Source organism: Rhinolophus sinicus, chromosome 15 (genome assembly GCF_057876585.1).
Source record: "Rhinolophus sinicus isolate RSI-liver-muscle chromosome 15, RSI-T2T, whole genome shotgun sequence".
In the NCBI taxonomy this organism is placed as follows: Eukaryota; Metazoa; Chordata; class Mammalia; order Chiroptera; family Rhinolophidae; genus Rhinolophus; species Rhinolophus sinicus.
The window spans coordinates 125,605,672-125,626,097 of record NC_142515.1 but is presented as its reverse complement, the minus strand read 5'-3'; the positions used below and the strand labels follow the sequence as shown (position 1 = coordinate 125,626,097).

General features: G+C 36.6%; 2 protein-coding genes across 6 annotated transcripts in view; both read left to right on the top strand.

Moving 5' to 3' along the window:
• LARP1B (La ribonucleoprotein 1B) overlaps window positions 1–20,035 on the top strand; it is an 87,285-nt gene extending 67,250 nt beyond the window's left edge. For 3 of the 5 annotated variants that reach the window (XM_019749018.3, XM_019749017.3, XM_019749019.3), the window contains 7 exons: window positions 3,262–3,431; window positions 3,886–3,992; window positions 10,309–10,469; window positions 10,857–11,001; window positions 15,844–15,953; window positions 17,071–17,198; window positions 18,768–20,035. In XM_019749018.3, the coding sequence (XP_019604577.3) occupies window positions 3,262–3,431; window positions 3,886–3,992; window positions 10,309–10,469; window positions 10,857–11,001; window positions 15,844–15,953; window positions 17,071–17,198; window positions 18,768–19,013 (1,067 nt within the window). In that variant the 3' untranslated portion in view covers window positions 19,014–20,035. Of the gene's footprint in view, window positions 1–3,261; window positions 3,432–3,885; window positions 3,993–10,308; window positions 10,470–10,856; window positions 11,002–12,390; window positions 15,807–15,843; window positions 15,954–17,070; window positions 17,199–18,767 lie in introns of those variants that run through there. The other 2 variants (XR_002138897.3, XM_074338533.2) reach the window with 2 other exon arrangements.
• LOC109456619 (glutaredoxin-2, mitochondrial-like) lies at window positions 4,002–10,337 on the top strand. Its single transcript, XM_019749022.3, is given in 2 exon segments — window positions 4,002–7,260; window positions 7,263–10,337. Coding segments are annotated over 2 exon segments (390 nt in total). The 5' UTR covers window positions 4,002–7,025; the 3' UTR covers window positions 7,418–10,337.
• Window positions 20,036–20,426: the final 391 nt, after the last annotated feature.

The following is a 20,426-nucleotide window of genomic DNA, read 5'->3' as shown; positions in this document are numbered from 1 at the left end:
GTTGGTTCATACAGTATGTAACCTTTTCAGATTGGATTCTTTAATTTAGTAATTGCATTTGAGGTTCCTCCATGTGTTTTCATGGCTTGATAGTTTGTTTCTTTTTAGCACTGCTTAATATTCCATTGTCTAGATGCAGTACCACAGTTTATTTATCCACTCAAGTACTGAAGGACATCTTGGTTGCTTTCAAGTTTTGGCAATTATGAATGAAGCCATTATAAATATCAATGTGTAGGTTTTTGTGTGAACACAAGTTTTCAGTTTAGTAACTACTAAGGAGGAAAATTACTAAACTGTATGGTAAGTGTGTTTAGTTTTGTAAGAAACTGCCTCAGTGTCTTCCAACGTGACTGCACTATCCTGCAATCACACCAGTGAATGAGAGTTCCTGTATCTCCACATCCTCAGCAGCATTTGGTATTGTCAGTGTTCTGGATTTTGGCCATTCTAATAGGTGTGTTGTGGTATCTCATTTTGATTTACATTTCCTTGATAACATATGATGTGTGGAGCATCTTTCTATTTGCTTATTTGCCATCTGTATTATCTTCTTTAAACTATCTGTTCAGATCTTTGGCTCATTTTTTAAATTGGGATCTTTGTTTTCTTATTATTGACTTTTAAGAGTTTTTTGTTCATTTTGGATAACAGACTTTTATCAGATGTATCTTTTGAAAATATATTCTCCCAGGCTGTGTCGTATCTTTAAATCCTCTTGAAGTGTCATTTGCAGAGAAAACCTTTTTCATTTTAAATAAGTCCAGCTTATCAGTTATTTCTTTCATGGATCATGTCTTTGCTGTTGAGTCTCCCTTCAACGTTTTACCAAATGGTTTAAAGCAGTCACTTATGGGAAGGTGAATATTCCCTATATCCCTAATTTCATTAGAGTTGCAATACACAGCAAGTCCTCAAAGAATGTCATTTCATTCAACATTTTGTTGCTGTAATGTTGAGGAGATGCTGTAGGGACTTAACTCTTGTTTGTGTCTATTAGCCTGTGGTAACGTTGGTTTCCTTAGATGTTATTTCGCTTAAAGTCACAAAACCTGTAGATGATGTTGAGGACTTACTCTAGTGATTTTCTAATTTTGTCATTCCTTTTGTATTTCTTACCTTCAGTTCTTTAAAGAATATTCTTGTATTGACTCTGGTTACCCTGAAATTTAATTTTTATAGGAAAAGAAGGATAAATACTTGTTTCTTTCTTTGTATTCAGTTTATCAGTTTTCAGAATAATGAGTTTTGGCACTCCAGCAACTTAAAAATATGATCAAGGTTTAAAATGCCATCATGAACTCATGGAGCTTATTTACTTGATGTGTTCAATTAATTTCAGTTATTATTTTGAGTGGTCAGATTACTTCATTTTACTGGTGGGGTTCCCTAAAGTTTGCTGTTGTGTCCTCATGGACTACGCTAGTATTTTCTTTATTAACTTCATTGCTTTCTGCATCAAGATTTCCCAAGCGTATGTTATAGTTTGTGCTCCAGACTTTGTTTGGAGACTGGATCAGCAGGAAATGGAATTTAGAGACCATAGTCTGGTTGCTAGGAAGCTTACTGTTTCTGGGTTGTGATTGCTCCCAGATCTTTTACAAAGGCACTGGATTTTCCATAAGTTTTATTGTAGGGTCATATTTTTATCCTTGAGATGGTATATGTTTTTAGTACAAGGAAAAACAGCATTAACACAATTCAATTAAGTTTATCAGTCATTTGGTCGGGATATACTTTTTCCTTGTAGGCACTGGCATACTAATACAAGGTTGTGGCCCTTGCTTTCACGGAAGCACTGGGACTTGGTCTTGGCATCTAATGGGATGATATGTAAAAAAAATAAATTTTAATCAAACAATATAAACGGATAAAATGCAGAGATACAAAAACAGGAAAGTCTTATGTTTCATGATAAAGAACCTAGACTTCTGCTAGAGGCAAAAGAGAAACACTGGAAGATTTTACGCAGAAATATGAAATGGCCTAATTTGCTCTTCAGAATAATTATTCTGGTAAAGAAAATAGATTGGGAGGAGAGATGTCAGGTAATTGAGAGACTAGGTAATTGAGTGTGTGAGATACAAACTTGTGTCTGGAGTAGTGCTTGGAATATAGTGAGCACTCAATAATGGTTGAATGATTGAACAGAAAGTTATTGTATGAACCAAAAAAGTTGATAAGTCTGAAGGAAAACCATACAGAAATGGAGCCTGCATTTTTGACACTGCTACTTGAGTCATGTGCTTGCTTACCATAGGATTTTCACTACCTAATTGATAAGTAGGAGAACCCAGTAGAAAAATAGTCAAAGCATATGAATGGTAAGCTCACGAAAGGGGAAATCTGAGCAATGACTATACATATGAAAATATGCTCAACTTAACTAGTAACCAAGGGATTGCAAATACCATTTAAATCCCGTGAGATGGAGAAATATTTAAAAGTCTGAACAAAACCCAGTCTTAACCAAGATGTGACATTGCTGGGATTTTTACATGCTGCTGGTGGGATTATAAGTGAGTGAAGCCACTATAGCAAGCAGTTTGGCAGTCAGTATTCAGTAAGTCACAAGATGCATTTGCCATTGAGCCAGCATTACCATTTCAGGTATAAATCCTAGAGAAAGGCTCACACCTCTACAAAGAGACATGTTCAAAAATGTTCGTTGCAGCATTGTTGATTATATAAAAAAAATGGAAATAACATAAATGCGGCTCTTTAGGAGAATGGATACATTTTGATATGTTTGTATAACCGCATGATATTCTGCAGTGATAGGAATAAAGCAAAGTATGCAAATAGAACTTGAATATTCAAGTCACAAAATAATTGATGAAAAAGCTTTCAAAATGATCCATGTAATAAGGTTAATTATGCAAAACGTTATTACATGTGTAATAGATAAAAATAACAAAAATGTCAAGCTTAAGAGCCTAGTTATTTCTGAGGAGGAAAGGTGATAATGTGATTAGGGAAGGTTACAAAGTGGGCTTCAAACCTATGTTTCTTTTTAAAAAGTCAAACAGATAACAGCAGAATTAAAATTCAGTAAGTCTAGGTGATGTGTAGACAAGTGTTTGTTATTTTTTATTCGTTTTTATATATTTGAAATGTTTCTAATGAAAAAATCCTTTGAAACTAGAGTTTCAGAATTATCTTTTCTAAGTAACATATTTTCCTAGCATCTAGACACTTTTAACAACTTTTTATTTTGCAGATTTTACTGATGAATTAATTCAGAAATTGTTTGTTTTTCAGAAACATCTTCGGCAACAATGGCCTGTTCATTGCCAACAGCAGTTCCAGAATCTCCTAGAATTTATCCTCCAAGGATACCCAAAACACCTCGAACGCCCAGATTACAAGATCCAAACAAAACACCAAGATTTTATCCTGTTGTCAAAGAACCAAAAGCCATTGATGTTAAGGTACACAGAACAACTAGGAATATAAAGCCTTCGTTTTGTACCCTTTAACATTACAAAATGAGACTTTTTAGTTTCTGCCACTTTAAAAAATGTATATTTTAAATTGTAAGAATTCATTTAAAAATGATGTTTTACCATCGTGATGTTTTCTCAGGTTAAAGAATAACTTCTTTACAATTGGGTAGTGTAATTAAAGATGATTAGGAGGTGTAATGAAGAATTTCAGTAAGTTGTAGTTCCTTTCATCTTTGTGTTGAAACCTAACCACAGGCCCTGTTTGTAAGTTTTGTAGCTTGTATGTGATATGTTTGAGTTTTATGACTTCATATGATTTCATAATGTGTCATCCACAGTAAGAAAATATTTGAGTTGGTTTACAGTCAGAGGGTTTTACTTTACTTGTGAGGTTCACACTACTGGAAGTGATTGCAATGTTGAACTTCTTTCCTTTTAGAGTCCAAGAAAGAGAAAAACAAGACATAGCACAAATCCCCCTGTAGAGTGTCATGTAGGCTGGGTAATGGATTCCAGAGATCACAGGCCAAGAACATCCTCTGGCAGGTACCGTACTTGTAAAACACTGCTTTGTTCTTGATTTTAAGTTTGTTGAAAACAGTTATTAATTAGATATTTGGAAATATTTAAAATTAATATGTTAGCAAATTATAGAACAATGAAAATAATAAAAAGGAACCAAAGGAAGGGAAATAAGTGCTCTTGGATAATCTGATCTTTTTTTCTCCTCTTTTTCTGATAATTTTGATTGACCTATAGTAAAGTTTACTGATTCTTTCCTCAGCTGCATCCAGTCTGCTGATAAGCCCATTCAAGGAGTTCTTCATTTCTGATATTTTGTCATCCATAATTTTTTCTCTAATCTCTAATTGACTTCCTCACAGGAGGGATGCTCCCGAGTCCTATCTGTACCCCGTATTTCTTAGCAGATGACTTTGGCTTCAGTCGCGTTGCAGGGAATTCTTTACCTCTCACTGCCCCTTCTGTTGAAAGTTCTTTATTTTTGTGGTTCTTTGTGGTAAGTGTGTCAGTGATGGTATAGTTATCGGGGTGAGATTATTTAATGCTAGCTAATACCACATTCTTTCAGTAATGCTCTAGGCTCTCTGCTAAATGTTTTACATGCATTATTTAAATTTTTGTATGTGTCTTCTTCAGAAAGTAAATTCACGGATGATAGACCTTTAGTGCCTGGCATAGTCGGTACTCAGTAAATGGCCACATGACTGAAACTGCCTTCCCCATGTGGATGCCGTTATGTAATCTTGTGTGAACAGATGGTATTGAGTATAGAACTACTCTGTATAACTTAATGTTTCTAATTTTTCCCTGGTTTATGTTGGAGGCATGAATATGCACTGATTATTTGGTTTAAATGGTTCTAATCTTATGGAAACATTTCAAAGCAGGCTTATCCTTTACCAAGAGATTCCTGGCAAATAAATTTCAACTGGTTTTGCGTGGTTAGCAAAGTGATATTAGCCTAGGAAATTTACATGGAAAATAATTGACCACGTAGGGAAAAGGAGTTTTTCCTGCGGTTTGGTGATTAAGTACAGCACTGCTAACTCATAGGCAGGTTAAACTTCAATTCATGTTTCTACAGAACATTTTTTGAATACCTACTATATGAAAAGCTCTGTGTTTGGTGGAATGGTTAATTAAGATGTAAGAGATGTATTTTATGCCTTGCCTGAGATTACAGTCTAGTGGAAGAGGTATTTCTGATTGAGATATAATTATAGTGTACATATGTTCAAAACAGTTATTATGAGAAAGGCAAGAAGATTCATCCCAACTGGGGGTGTCATGAGAAACTTCACTGGGTTTGGACAAGTAATATTGACCTTGATGGATGAGTAACATATCAATAGGCCAAAGTGGGAAATAAGAAGGTAGAGGGTTTATGATGGAGGAAATAGCAAAGTTACCAGAAATATAAAAAATGCATGATGGTGTAGCACAAGGCAAATAAGTTACATGTATATGGAGCCTAAGATATGAGAATATCAGAAATGATTTTTGTAAAAAGTCAGTAACGGGATGGAAAGTACAGCGTAGGGAGTGTAGTCCGTGATGTATTGTGATAGCTTTGTGCAACAGCAGATGGGTAGTGGACTTGTCGGGGTTATCACTTTGTGAGGGGTGTAAATGTCTAATTATTAATGTTTTGTACACCTGAAACTAAAAAAAGAAAATAAAAATAAGTCAGGGTTTGATTAGGCCCTTGAATATTGTGCTAGGACAATTGGGCTTATTCTGTAGGTAATGAATTTTGAGCAGCAAAAGTGATATGATTTAGTTAAATGGTTCTCAAACTTTTTGGTCTAAGGACCCCTTTATACTTTTAAAAATTATTGAAGATCTCAAAGAGCTTTTGTTTATGGGAGTTATATAATTTACTGAATTAAACAGTGAAACTGAAAAAATTTAAATACTCATTTAAAAATAACAATAATAAACCATTATATGTTAACATAAATAACATTTATAAAATGTTATATTTTTATGAAATACAGTTTTTTAGTGAAATATATATTTTTCAAAGCATATTTCTTGAATAGAGTGTTAATAATTAAAAATACTATAAATTTATTCAATGTTTGGCTTAGTGTAAGATAACTGGATTCTCGTATCTACTTCTACATTCAATCTTTTTATAATTTGTTGTTTTTGTTGAGATAGAGGAATAACATCCAGGGGAGGGAGGAGTATTTTGCGGCTTTTCAGATAATTGTAGGTATTCTGCTTTGATATTATACCAGAACCAAACAGGTGGTAGTTTTTTAAAAGTTAGTTGCAATGTAGAATCTGAAATCATATCAATGACGTTTTTATACTCAATGAATTTTTCATACTCATACATTGGACTATCTCATACTTTGAATGGATCTTTGCTTATGCATGCTTTTGTAAAGCCGTATATTGATCATTTGGAAAAATTGATTCACTAGGTTATGCAGACTTGTAAATGTTGACATATTTTAGTATACAATTTTAAAAAATCACATTAAAGAAAACCACTCAAGAGTAATGTCAGGGAAGACGGCAGAGTGAGAAGGACCAGGAATCTGTGTCTCCACTTAGACAACAATTATATTGGCAGAAACTGTCTGCATTGACTATTTTGGAACCGTAGAATCTATTTTAACATTTAAAGCTTTCAGGGGAAACCTTGTCGGGTAATTAAGGTTAATATTTGTCAGTGTAAGCCTTTGGTGTGGTAGCAGCTATCCATGTCCCTCCCCCCAGCTCTGTGACAGGCAATTAGGAGGTTGAGAACCCACATTTCCGGTGTGACTTTCTGGAGCCAGGATGGGCAATAAAGACCTTGTCCTCCAAATATTGAATGTGTCCTGGCTGGTAATGGCCTCTGATCAAAAAGGTGCAGACACAGAGTCTGGCGGCCATTGTTTCATTCCCCACTGTCTGAATGTCCTTTTTTTTTTTTGACATTCAAAAACAACTGGTCAGACCAGGTACTGGCGCCACGTGGCGCTGGTGGGGACACATCTCACCCGGGGCAGGACCCAGAGCGGGAGCGTCTCGGTAGGCCGGCTTGGCAGGGCGCCCTTCGGGATGGGGAACAGCATGTCATCATCTTTGGGAAAGCCAGTAACTCCTCCTGTGAATCAGATCCGAGAAACAATTTCTGATAATTGTGTGGTGATTTTCTTGAAAACATCTTGTTCTTACTACACAATGGCAAAAAAGCTTTTCCATGACATCAATGTTAACTGCAAAGTGGTGGAACTGGACACGGTTGAATACGGAAGCCAGTTCCAAGACGCTCTTTACAGAATGACTGGTGAAAGAATGTGCCAAGAATATTTGTCAATGGAACTTTTATTGGAGGTGCAACTGACACTCACAGGCTTCACGAAGAAGGGAAATTGCTGCCATTGGTTCATCAGTGTTATTTAAAGGAAAGTAACAAGAATTTTAGTGATAGTAAAATGCCAGTTATTTAAAGTGATAATGCCTGATGATGCCTTTTCAATGTTTGCGGATCTTTAAATATGAGAATTATCTTTATGAAAACATTATAAAAACAATGAACAATAAATCACTGTGGAAACCTCAAAAAAAAACAAAAAAAAACAAACAACAAAAAACAACAATTGGAGACAACCAAAACGGCGCAGAAGGTAGACGCTGTGTTTACCTTCTCTCACAACCACATCAAAATTACAACTAATCTACAAAACAACCATTATTGAGAATTGCGTAAAAATCAAGCTGAACTGAAGTCTTTAAACTGTGGACATGCAGAAGAAGCTACTTCCAGACTGGTAGGAAGGGCAGAGACGTGGAACAGTCTGGTCCCACATCCCTGTGTGACGATTAAAGATTGGGAGGGATATTTTGACTGTGGGGTCCCCCCATCTCCTAGGTAAGTGAGAGTTCCCAGTCCCACCCCAGCCCAGGGTTCCAGTGCTGGGGAGAGAAGTCCCCATAATTTTTGGTTGTGAAAACCAGTGGAGATTATGACTGAGACAGTGCATCTGCACTCCCAGGCGCTCCTCTTAAAGGGACCGCACGCGGAGTTACCCACCAGTAGAATCACTCGCTCTGGGCTGGGGCAGCAGCTGGAGGGATGGCAGGGACACATGGTGGGGAATTGAGTTGTCTGGCTTGGGACGGGAGCTGGAGAGGCGGCTTTCTCCCGGTTGGCGGTGCTGGTGGAGGCCATTGTTTCTTTGTTGAGCCCTCCCCCTTCTCTGTGCGCAAACACAGACAGCTGTCATTTCTGGGTCTCCACTGTTCATTTGCCACGCCCTGGCAATTTGAGACCTGGCCCCACCCCACTTTTGGGCACACCCAGGCTGCTTTCAGTGGCCATTAGCCTTGGCTCAAGCTGCACTTTCCTAGGGTTTCTCAAAGGTTTGCAGAACCCAGACAGGCAGCATCTGGCTTGAGCTTGTCCTGTACCTCTGGCTGAGCAGCTATAAGCCGGCAGTAGTGGCAGCCGCCTTGGAAGCCTCTCAAAGGTGCTTCCAAACACAGCACCGGCAGTGGCAGACATCTGTGGATTTCTTTCTGGCTCCCACTAGGTGGTGGCCCTGGGTGGGGCACGGTCTGTGGCTGAAGTAGACCTACAGTGGATCCCCTTCAAGGTGGTCCTGGGCTGGCACCCCCAGTGGCCAGCTTCAAAATGAGCTGGAGCATCACCTAGCTGTCTCCAAGTACGACACACCTAAGGGGCGGATTGGGCAGGCACCAGAGTCCTACTGAGGCAGGTCCTGCCCTGTAGGGTCAGCCCCTGCATAATAACCCTTCCACTGTAGTCAAGGCCAGTCCTCACAACCAGTGAGCCCAAGGGTCAATCCCTCCCACTGATGTGCAATTATCAACCAAGGCTCAACTACAAGAGGAGGGCACACACAACCCACACAAGGGTCACACCTAGAGCGTGTGGCTCAGGTGACCAGAAAAACTGTGCCACTGAGCCCCACAACACACCTACTACATAAGGCCACTCTGCTAAGACCAGAAGACATAGGAGCCCTACCTAATACATAGAAACAAACACAGGGAGGCAGCTAACATGGGAAGACAAAGAAACATGTCCCAAATGAAAGAACAGAACAAAGCTCCAGAAAAATAAGCGAAACGGAGATAAGCAGTCTATCAGGTGCACAGTTCCAAACACTGGTTATAGGAATGTTCAATGATCTCATAAAAATGGAGATGGAAACCATGAAAAAGAACCAGTCAGAAATGAAGGATACAATAATGGAAATGAAGAATATATTACAGGGAATTGACAGTAGATTGGATGAAGCAGAGGATCCAACCAGCGATGTAGAAGATAAGGTAGCAAAAAACAGACAACCAGAACAGCAAAAAAAAATCTTTAGAACTTGTTCATTTTTGTAAAACTAAAGCTTCTGTCCCATTTTGTCACACATGTAAGACATGTAAACAAGGGTTGAGATTTCATTAAGTTTATTTTTCTTGCTTCATTAAGGACATCTTAAGTTGAAACTGGCATTTAAAAAAAATTACAAGTGCACAGTAGGGAATAATACAATCACTAGTAAGTAAAGGTGCCACTGTCTCAATTTGCATCAGCAATTTTATATACCATTGCTTTAGTACTCTCAGGACAAATGTTAACTTAGTGAAAGGACAAGCAGTATCTTAGTATTATTTTCAAAATAGTTTTGACCTTGCAGACTTTCTGAAAGGTTCTTGAGGACCCCTTCAAGCATCCATAGAACACACATTGAATACCACCAGTTTAGATCAATGTCTTAGGAAGATCACTTTGGTTGCAAGATAGAGGAGGGAAATGGAAAAACAAGGAGACCAGTTAGTTCAAGTGAAAGAAGAGGAAAGCCTAAATTTGAATAATAGAATGGAAATGAAAAGGAAGAGACAGGTTTAGGAAATAGTTCAGAAGTGGAATTGATTTACAGAATTGCAGTTATCTCTTTGGGATAATGAAATTATTGCTTTTGTGCCAGATTTTATTCCTTATTTCCACATATTCAATTTACATCATTAGCCGGTTACTCATGAAAATTGAAAATTTCTCCAGTACCATAAGAAAAAAATGAACTGATCTAAACTAAATTAATAATGGATCTGGAAGAAGAATAAGCTAATTATTCAGTTATCTGCTTCTACTTATTGTTTTAGTTTGATAATTTGTGACCATATTTTTTGTTAACTTTTGAATTTGCCTGCGTGTTGAACATAAATAGCAATGCATGTGTAGATCCGTATGTCATTAGTTGAGAGTTTTGGGGACTAATGTCTTTTCCACTGCTCAGCCTCTCAATAATGAACAAACTGGTTTGAACACTTGGTTCTTGATATTTCAGTCTGAAGCCTTTTTTCCCCTGTACTCAAACAGCAGTTCAAGTGCTTCACCTTCAGAAGGTGCACAACTAGCAGGAAGCTCTGGATGTATTCCTCATTCCTTCCCTAAGTTCCAGCACCCTTCTCATGAACTTTTGAAGGAAAATGGCTTCACCCAACAAGTGTATCACAAGTATCGTCGAAGATGCCTAAGTGGTAAGATGCTTCTCCTTCACGTAACTATATGTAAAATTAAAATATAATTCCAAAAATTCAAATTGTGACATTTACTAACCAGGTTAAGATATTCTTTTATTTGTTATAATTACCTCAGATAAATGTGTTTATATATATTCTTTACTCGTGTGTTTTGTAGCTTCGACACATTAGGAAACAAAGTTTACTTGTCACTACTGACAAATGCTTAAATTTAAACAGTGAGTCAGAAAATGGATTAATATGTGTCCTTTGTTTAGAAGAGACCCAAATACATTTTGAGGATTAATATGTTTCAGATTTCTTTAAGTTATGTAAAACATCTGTTGTTTTGACTTTAATAAATACCTTTAGTAAAACATGTTGTATTATTTTAACTTTTTCCAGAGAGAAAACGCTTGGGAATTGGCCAGTCCCAAGAAATGAATACCCTCTTTCGTTTCTGGTCCTTTTTCCTCAGAGATCACTTCAATAAAAAAATGTATGAGGAATTTAAACAACTTGCTTGGGAAGATGCAAAAGAAAATTACAGGTCAAATATTTTCTCATATTTTTACACTAAAGGGAGTTTTTTATTTTTATTTTTTATTTTTCAATTACAGTTGACATTCAGTACTATTTTATATTAGTTTCAAGTATACAGCACATTGGTTAGACATTTATGTAATTTATGAAGTGATCCCCCTGACTGGTACCCACCAGGCACCATACATAGTTAATACAATATTACAGACTGTATTCCCTATGCTGTATTTTACATCCCTGTGACTATTTTGTAACAACTAATTTGTACTTCTTGCTCTCTTCATCTTTTTTATTCTGCCCTCCAACCTCCTCCCATCCATCTGGCAACCATCAGTTTGTTCTCTCTATCTATGAGTCTGTTTCTGTTGTTTTTGGGGTTTTTTTTATTCTTTAGATTCCACATATAAGTGAAATCATATGGCATTTATCCTTCTCTGTCTGACTTATTTCACTTAGGCTAATACCCTCTAAGTCCATTCATGTCACAGATGGTAAGATTTCATTTTTTATGGCTGACGGACATTCCATTATATATATGTACCACATCTTCTTTATCTAATCGTCTGTTGATGGGCACTTAGGTTGCTTCCATGTCTTGGCTATTGTAAATAATGCAGTGAACATAGGGGTGCAGATATCTTTTCAAATTAGTGTTTTGGATTTCTTTGGATAAATAAATACTCAGAAGTGGAATTGCAGGGTCATAAGGTAGTTCTATTTTTAATTTTTTAAGGAATCTCCAAACTGTTTCACTTGGAGGGAGTTCTTAAAAAATAATTTAAAAACTAGTATTGAAAAGTAGCCCAATTTTGAACTTTGAAAGTAGGACAACATAACCAGAGGGAAGGTTGTACTAGTTTTCTGTTGCTGCATACCAAATCACCCCAAAACTCAGAAGCTTAAGAAAAACAGACATTTATTAGTCCACAGTTTCAAAGGGTCAAGGCTCCAGGAGCAGCTTAGCTGGGTGGTTCTTGCTCTGTCTCTCATGAAACTTCAGTCAAGGTGTTGGGCAGGGCTGCAGTGTCTGAAGACCTGACTCAGGCTGAAAGACCCTCTTCACACTCATTTACATAGCTATTGACAGGAGGCCTCAATTCCCCACCACATAGGGCATCTCACAGCATGACTTCACCCAGAGCTAGTGTTCTCGGAAAGAGGGAACTTCTAAGGTGGAAGCCTTAGTGTCTTGTATAATCTATATTTGAAAGTGACGTACTATCACTTCTGCCATATTGCATTATTCATCGACCCACCCTGGTACAGTGTAGGAGGGGACTGTACAAGGTGGTGAATACCAGGAAGTGGGATCATTTGGGACCATTTTAGGGGCTGGCACAAAGGCCAAATGAAATCTACAAGAGAGATTTTTCTCTTTCTTGCCCCACCATTACAGACTTCCCTTGCATGTGCATGTGCATCCCCAAATTGATACATGATTGGAGCCAAACCAGTTGTTAAGACTCCTTGAACCAAGAAAAAGTAAGGCCTCTCATGCTATCTCCTGACTTACCTCTCCAATCTCGTTTTTCCCTACTCTTAGTCCCCTAGGCAGCTGGTATTGGACTACGTGTTCTCTGAGTGACCTGTGCTCCCCAGACGTCTGTACGTGTTCTTCTTATCTCTGCTTGTTCTCTATTCCTCCCTCTAACTCATTCTTTTTGTCCAGGTTAGACCTTGCTTCCTTGAAGAGTGTTTAGAGGGATTTTTGAGAGTGCCAGTAGGCTGAGACCCAAACAAGAGGGTGAGAGGAACCTAGAGTGAACTTATGTAGGCTGTTTATTCCTGGGTAAAGGGAGACAGAAGGGAGAAGTAGTATAAAGAAGAAAAATCGTTTCCCTCTCAGTATTTCCTAACTTTACCCCTTCTTCAAGTTCTTACAAGACTTACTCTTGTAAGTCTCAAGTAAGAATATGTTGTTAATCAGATATTGGGATCTTCAAGAGGTAAAAAGATGCTGCAAGTAAATTTTTCTGAAAACAAAAAAATTGCATTTGCCCTGATTTGTGTAAAAATAAAGCCCATTTTATTTTCATCTAGAATCTTTATCTTGATGAGGAATGACAGACACGTGACACGTGTGCCCCTATTTTCCTCTTCTCTGTCTCTTACTGACATTTCTAATCCCAGCATTGTTTAATATTGTTCTTAAATTCAGATTTATAGTCTTTCTTATCACAACTTTAATAGCTACTGCCAGGTTACCAGAGTTGGCACAAAAGGCTGACTTTGCCATTTCTGATCTTGTTTTCATCCATGCTCTGGTTTGCTACCCATTGGTGAGTTGTGAAATCAATTTAGTGGCTCTGACTTGCTTTAAAAAATAAAATATAGTAAGACTGTACTGAATAGAGTAAGGTCAAATTGTTTTATAGTTCATACATACATAAAAATTTAAGAGTAGTTTGAAAAGCTTATATATGCTCTTATGTACACACATAATATATATGAGTAATGTGTTTACTTGGTCACAAAATATTTTCCTTACTATTGAACTTAGAGAAGTTTGAAAGCCGTTGTTATAATTAATTTCAGCATATTTTGCTATTTAAGCAAAAAATTTGTTTGTTGTTCTGGACTTTCTAAAAACTTTTCTGATCCCATTCCTACCCAAGTCTAGGTTGGGAGTTCCTCTTCTGTGTTCCTGTATGTATGTTTCTAATAGCTTTTTAATACCATTTTATAATTTGGGGGCTGTTTCTTCAATGTTCATGACTAGCCCGGATTAGCTATCCCTTAGGAAGTGTATATAGCACAGTGCTTACGCACCTGAAAGCTTTGAAATCAGACCTAGATTTGAGTTGTAGCCCATTAATTTACTGTAATCTTGGCAAGTTATAATCCCTGTAAGTTTTACGTTCTTCACAGAGTGGCAGAAATTATAGTAGATATCCTCATAAGGTGAGTGTAAAGACTAAACAAAACAAAACATGTAAAGGGGGTAACATATTACCTAATATATAGGAAGTCCTCAGTGAATGGTTATTGTTATTAGGAAGAAGATCATTACTTAATATATCCATTGACTAAAAGTAACAGTAAGATGGTTTCCAAAAGGAAGGAAAGAAATAACATTTATTACATATCTTCAATGTGCCAATTATAGTCTAAATGCTTTACAAATATTATTTCATCTGTTCTTGAAAACGATATTATTATCCCCATTTATAGGGATATACTTACAAGCCTACAATTCAAATGTAGTTCTTCCTGGTTCTCAGCCTTGAATCTTTCTCACAGTGAAGTGAGTAAATGACAACTACGAGGCTGGGCATTTGTCTCCTCTCTTCACTCCAGCAGTTACGCTGCATATTTGAGTTGTGTTATTAATGTCATAATTTTTGTAGAAATGTAAAGAATTTTTATGAGTTTGTTTGAGCCAGACTGATGACATATGCTTGGGAGCAAGGTCTCAAGTTCTCCTGTAAATGTCATACTTCTGGTCTTTAGTTTGCTAAAATGTAAGAGTAAAAATCCCAAAATTGTAGTAGTCTATTGGCTGGTACCAAGCTGAGAACTTTAACATTCCTCTAACGTGTCATTAACTTGATAAAACCAAAAGTTCTCAATTCGGCTTTCCAGAAAGAAAGGGGCATAGGCTTCACCCTCAAAAGATTCTGATTTCATTGCTTTGCAGTGGGGCCTGGACATCAGTATTGTTTAAAAGCTCCCCAGGTGAGTCTTATATGTAGCCAAGGTTGAGAACCACTGATACCATGAGACACGGTCCCGTAAAAGGAGTGTCAAGGCAGATTTGTTATTCTGAGCTGGTGTTCTTTTAGTCCTTTGTCATACAAGCTCAAAGGACAGCAGCGCTTATGGCTACCAGAGCAAAGAGCTCTGGCTGGTTTATAGGTATGGAGTCGGTAGTCCTACGTTTCTCTCGGCAGTTTGCTCTTTTTCTGGACTGTCACTCTTCATCTAAATAGCTGGTGCACACACACACACACACACCTTCCTGTGAATAACAGCTAGGCAACAATATGGTATGAAGACATTGTAGCCTCTATCCCACTGAGGCACGCAGAATGCCTTGAGGATTCTAACTGAGGAATCTTGTGACATGCAGTTGAGGGAGCTAGACATGATCCTTTTACTGCTGTCTTGTTGGCCTTGTCCGCTTTCACGGCTTCTGCTCATCACCGTTAGTTGAAGGTTGAGCCCATGTAGTTTGCTGATCCACTGTCCCCAACTTGTCTCAGGTTCCCTAAGTAGTTATAGGTGGAAACAAGGAAATTTATTTTTATGTAGTGATTACAATTCTTTTAGCAAAATGTGTCTTGTTAAATGTACTTTATAACTAAAGCAGGGAGGATCTCTTAGGAACCATTTAATTAGGTTTGTCCCTTTATAGTTGAATGTGTCAACCATACCTAGGGTCTAAGGCACAAGACTGGTCTTCATCTCTCTAGAGTAAAGATTATGTTCAAGAGTATTTAATGCCATGCACAAATTCACCATTATAAGCCTTGGTTTGGAAAAATCTAAAATATTCCCAATTTGTCATTAAATCTTTTGACCAGTTATTCAGAAATACCAGGGAGAGATCCTCTGTCTGTCTGTCCAAAGAACCATACTCTAGTTGTCCAAGGTCCCTCTCTCATTCTGTGGATTCCCAGTGTGCCTCCAGGAGGTGCTATGGCTGAGCCACCAAAAATAGTGAAGCCAAGTATGGGTTACTAATCACCACTTCAGCTAAACCTTTGCATATGAAAAATGACATACATTTAAACATTTATTTTTTGTTTGGGATTATGTATGCCATATTTGCTTGTATCAGTACTGCTAAATATGAGATGTTGGCATTGTCATAGCAAAAATTTCATTATAAACATTTTATTTTCCACAGGTATGGATTAGAATGTCTGTTCAGGTTTTACAGTTATGGACTGGAAAAAAAATTCAGACGAGAAATTTTTAAGGATTTCCAAGAAGAAACCAAAAAAGACTATGAATCTGGTAAAAACAAAACAAAAACAAAACAGTAACTTAATTTGGAAATTGTAAACCCAAATCTGTCAATAAATAGGGAATTCATAACTTTTTTCTTCAGGGCAGGCCATTGAAGAAAACTTCTTTATGGAGTTGTATTTTGTCATTATTCCCTTGATGTTCCCTTACGTAAAAATTCTATGTAGCATCAGTCGGTGTGCTTGGAATGGGGGAGTAGCACTGTGGGTAACAGTGCAGGCTCTGGACTAGCTCCCAAGGTCTGAATCCCATTTCTTGTTTTTTTTTTCAATTAAAGTTTATTGAGGTGACAATTGTTAGTAAAATTACATAGATTTAGTAAAGTTACATAGATTTCAGGTGTACAATTCTGTATTATATCATCTATAAATCCCATTGTGTGTTCACCACTCAGAGTCAGTTCTCCTTCCATCACCATATATTTGATCCCGTTGACCCTCGTTTACCACCCCCCTTCCCCCTTACCCTCTGGTAACCACTAAACTATTGTCTGTGTCTATGAGTTTTTGTTTCTCATTTATTTGTCTTCTTCTGTTGTTTTTGGTTTATATACCACATACCAGTGAAATCATATGGTTCTCTGCTTTTTCTGTCTGACTTGTTTTGCTCAGCATTATAATCTCAAGATCCATCCATGTTGTCACAAATGGCCCTATTTCATCTTTTCTTACTGCCGAATAGTATTCCATTGTGTATGTATACCACAACTTCTTTATCCATTCATCTATCGAAGGACATTTTGGTTGTTTCCATGTCTTGGCCACTGTTGAATCCCATTTCTACTCCTTAGTAGCTGTGTGACCTTGGGGAGGTTACTTAATCTTGTTAGTTTCAGTTTACTCATCAGTAATATATACAAAAGCACAGAGTTGTATATATGCTTCAAATTAGTTTCATACATAATAAACCACTTAAATAATACCTGTCACATAACAAATGCTCAATAAATGTTAGCTGCCATTATTCATGACAATATCTTATTGTCAAAATCTAAATAATGTGTATACTGGCAGATACATGGTTTATTGCTGGTAGGATCATGTTCAATATGAATCATTTTTTTAAAATTCTGTATAATTTATCATGTATGTTCTTTGTTTATTAGGTCAGCTGTATGGATTAGAGAAGTTTTGGGCTTATCTAAAATATTCTAAATCTATGACACAGTCTATTGACTCAGAACTTCAGGAATACCTCTGTAGCTTTAAGAGGTTAGAAGACTTCCGCGTTGATGTAAGTTTTTTCTTTCCTCTGTATTCTTCGTATTACCCTTATATTTTGAGCTGTCAGTGACTTCCTTAACTTTAATTTTACAGTTTTCAGTTTTTATTTTGAAAATTTAACTTTCCAGTTTTGAAATCAAACTTTAAAGCATGTGCAGAAATAGTACAGAGACTTCCCATAAACTTTTACCTAGAATTCCCAAATGTTAACATATTACATAACCACTGTGCAATTGTCAGTTTACTTTAATTTTGACATGTCCCTATAGTTAAGCATATTCTGGATTTAGTAACTTTTATGTGGATATGTTACCAACCTCTCACTAGCGGTTTAATAATTGTTCCCCTTTTGTGTACTTTTATCCTATAGTTTTTGTAAGATATGCTGATGTAACGTGGGTTTAGGGGTCCCTGGAAATAAAATCAGAGCACGAATGTTACGTGCATATGTTACATGCATATGTAGAGACAGCAGAGTAGGCTTTGAACAATTTGATTTCAAGAGAAAAAGGAGAGCATTAAGAAAAAAGAATGGGATGAACACAAGAAGATAAAGAAAAAGGAGGAAGAAAAGAAAAATAAGGAAAAAAGGAGAGTCAAAAAGAGCAGAAGAGAAGTGAGCAGAAGGAAGGCTAGGTCCATTGCTGCTAAGTACTGTAATTTGTTTCTCCTGAAGTTTTATGTAAATGGATTTGATTGCCCAGGGATGGAGTTAATACAAGTGCCTGTCTCTGGAGTTAAGAACTATGATTCAAGAGTGGCCTAGCCAGTTCTGTCACAAAGATGTCCCTGCTCTATAACAGTGACTTTTGCCCTATCTGAGTGGAAGCTAAGAATTCAGGAATATTGGAGAGGGAGGTTACAGTCTTACCTTAAATAAAAATATCAGTCTGGTGGTGCATTGTTCTGGGCTCTCTCTCTAACTGGAAGGCCTATGAGTAAAAAGCTGACTTTTTTGAATACAGGATACCTTTCCACTGCCTGCCTTCTTTGCTTTCAGCCTGAGGGGATTTGGGAGCTTTATGGATATTTAAAGTTTGAAAGTGTTTAAATTTAGTGCCATCAATAATGCCCTCCAGTCTCCTTGTCCCAGATCAACCTTTAAACTTGCTAAAGGTTATTTGACTTGGAGTCTCTTTTTTCCTCCATGCTGCTTTCATTTATCTGTTAAACATTACCAGTTAAACAAGCTTAGGATAGGAGTTTAGGCTGAGGAAGGGACTAGAGTTATAAATGCTTTGCAGGTGACAGAAGTTGAATAAAGAAGGAAAATAGCCTTTTTGAAACATTTTCTTGGAGGCTAGGAACCCAGCATTATGTTTATACCCTACTATGTGGTTCAAGCCCATTTGTTGAATTGAAAGAATGAAAAAAATACTAGTAAGCTGATGTAGTTGGAGGGAGCATTTAAGTTTAATACCTTAAGTTGCTCTTACGTTTTTGTTATACTAATAAAATCTACTGAAGTGCCAACAGTTTCTCTCTTTGTTGGAAAAGTCTGGCCTTGGATTTTAAAGGGAGGAAAAATAGTATAATCATCACTATGTGTGTTGTCTTTTATGTCTTTCATAATTTGCAGCCCCCTATTTGTGAGGAATTTGGAAGAAAAAGACATTCATCTTCTTCTGGTTCGGAGAGTAATCGTCATCGAGGTCCATCTAATTCCTCCACAAAGTCACCAAATGCTGCTAAGCCTGCATCTGCCAATCAGCTTCAGGTCCCAATAAATTCTTCCAGAAGGAATATGGCACAGGAGTCCAGTGACAATTCACACCAGAACATTGCTGCCTCAGTCTCCACAAATGGTGAAATGTCTGAGAAATAGATGCTTATGAAAGTTGTTTGCCCTTGAAATCAACATTTACATCAGTATTTATTTGGGAAAAATCTTCTGATGTTTGTGATAATCAGAAAAAAAAAAAGGGAAGAAAAGTGGTAGCATTTTTTTTTCTAGCAAGATAAATTCTAAAAACGATTTCCTTGATTTCACAAACAAGGATAGTTTTGGCGACTGACCTTTTATAGAGCTCCTCTAGTAATGTACTTTGGTCTCAGTATTTCTTTTTCAAAGCCATTGTTTACAAGAACAGCATTCCTTACATACAAAAACAACAAGGAATGCCTAACATTTCAGCTCATACTTCTTAAAGAAGATATAGTATGTTGTATTCATCTCTTCTATAGAGCTTTCTTAAAGAATTCAATTACCCAACAACTATCAATCCATATTTGAACTTCTCAAAAACAAAGGAAGATTATGTATGTATATTTTTAACTCAAAAAATGAATATGAAATGATACATTTGCTTTTCTTTTAGACGTATAGTTTACAGGAAAATTTTTTTTTTACAACAGTAGAAATATATTGCAGTTATATTGAAGCATACACACTTTGGATGCTGGATTTTGCTTTTTCCTCGCTAGTTATACCTCAGGGTTTCCATAGTTATTGTTGTGTTGGTGTGGAGTGTTCTGAATTGGCATCAGCTGGTTTTGTGTTAGGAGTGATTTACTTTTTGTGACTGTATATAAACCTGCACAAGTAATTGAAAGTGATGAAAACTGAGTTGGGATTGGTAGGAATATTGTCCTAAATTAATTAAATCTTGCACTGCTTTGAATGCATCTGCTGTTTGTACATCTATAGGTGGCTATGTCACAGATTATCTTCAATTTTAAAGGTGTACTTAGTTTGTCCTTTTTGTTTCTTTTAGTTTTGTTTTATGCTCATAAGTGTTTTCAAGAGTTATAGCAAATTGATTTCTAATTTTTATTGCTGTTGAAACTGGTGTAAATGATAGTTTCAGTTTTTCTGGGAATTAAAAAAATAAAGTTTATTCTAAATTATTTGAATGGATTTTTAATTTTGTTTAGAATATAGTTAAAAAGCTGTAATATTTAAATTTTGCTAGTAGAAAACCATTCCATTCAATGAATGAAGTTTCAATTATAAACATATCCATTTTTGTTATAGCATATACATTTTCTTGTATTGGCAATAGCAGCTGGTTTAATACACAAAGTTAATTTATTTTCTTTTTGGTGTGTTATTCTTATAGAATGACAACATTGAAATACATACAATGTCATCTGGATAAATGGGCTATTTAATAAAAAATTTTCATTACGTTATTTCCCATGCATAAGTGATAATTTTCAGTTTTATAATATTTAATACTTGGGGAGGTCATTTTCATGTTTTAATTTTAAACAATCAAATTTGAACATGTAGAAAATA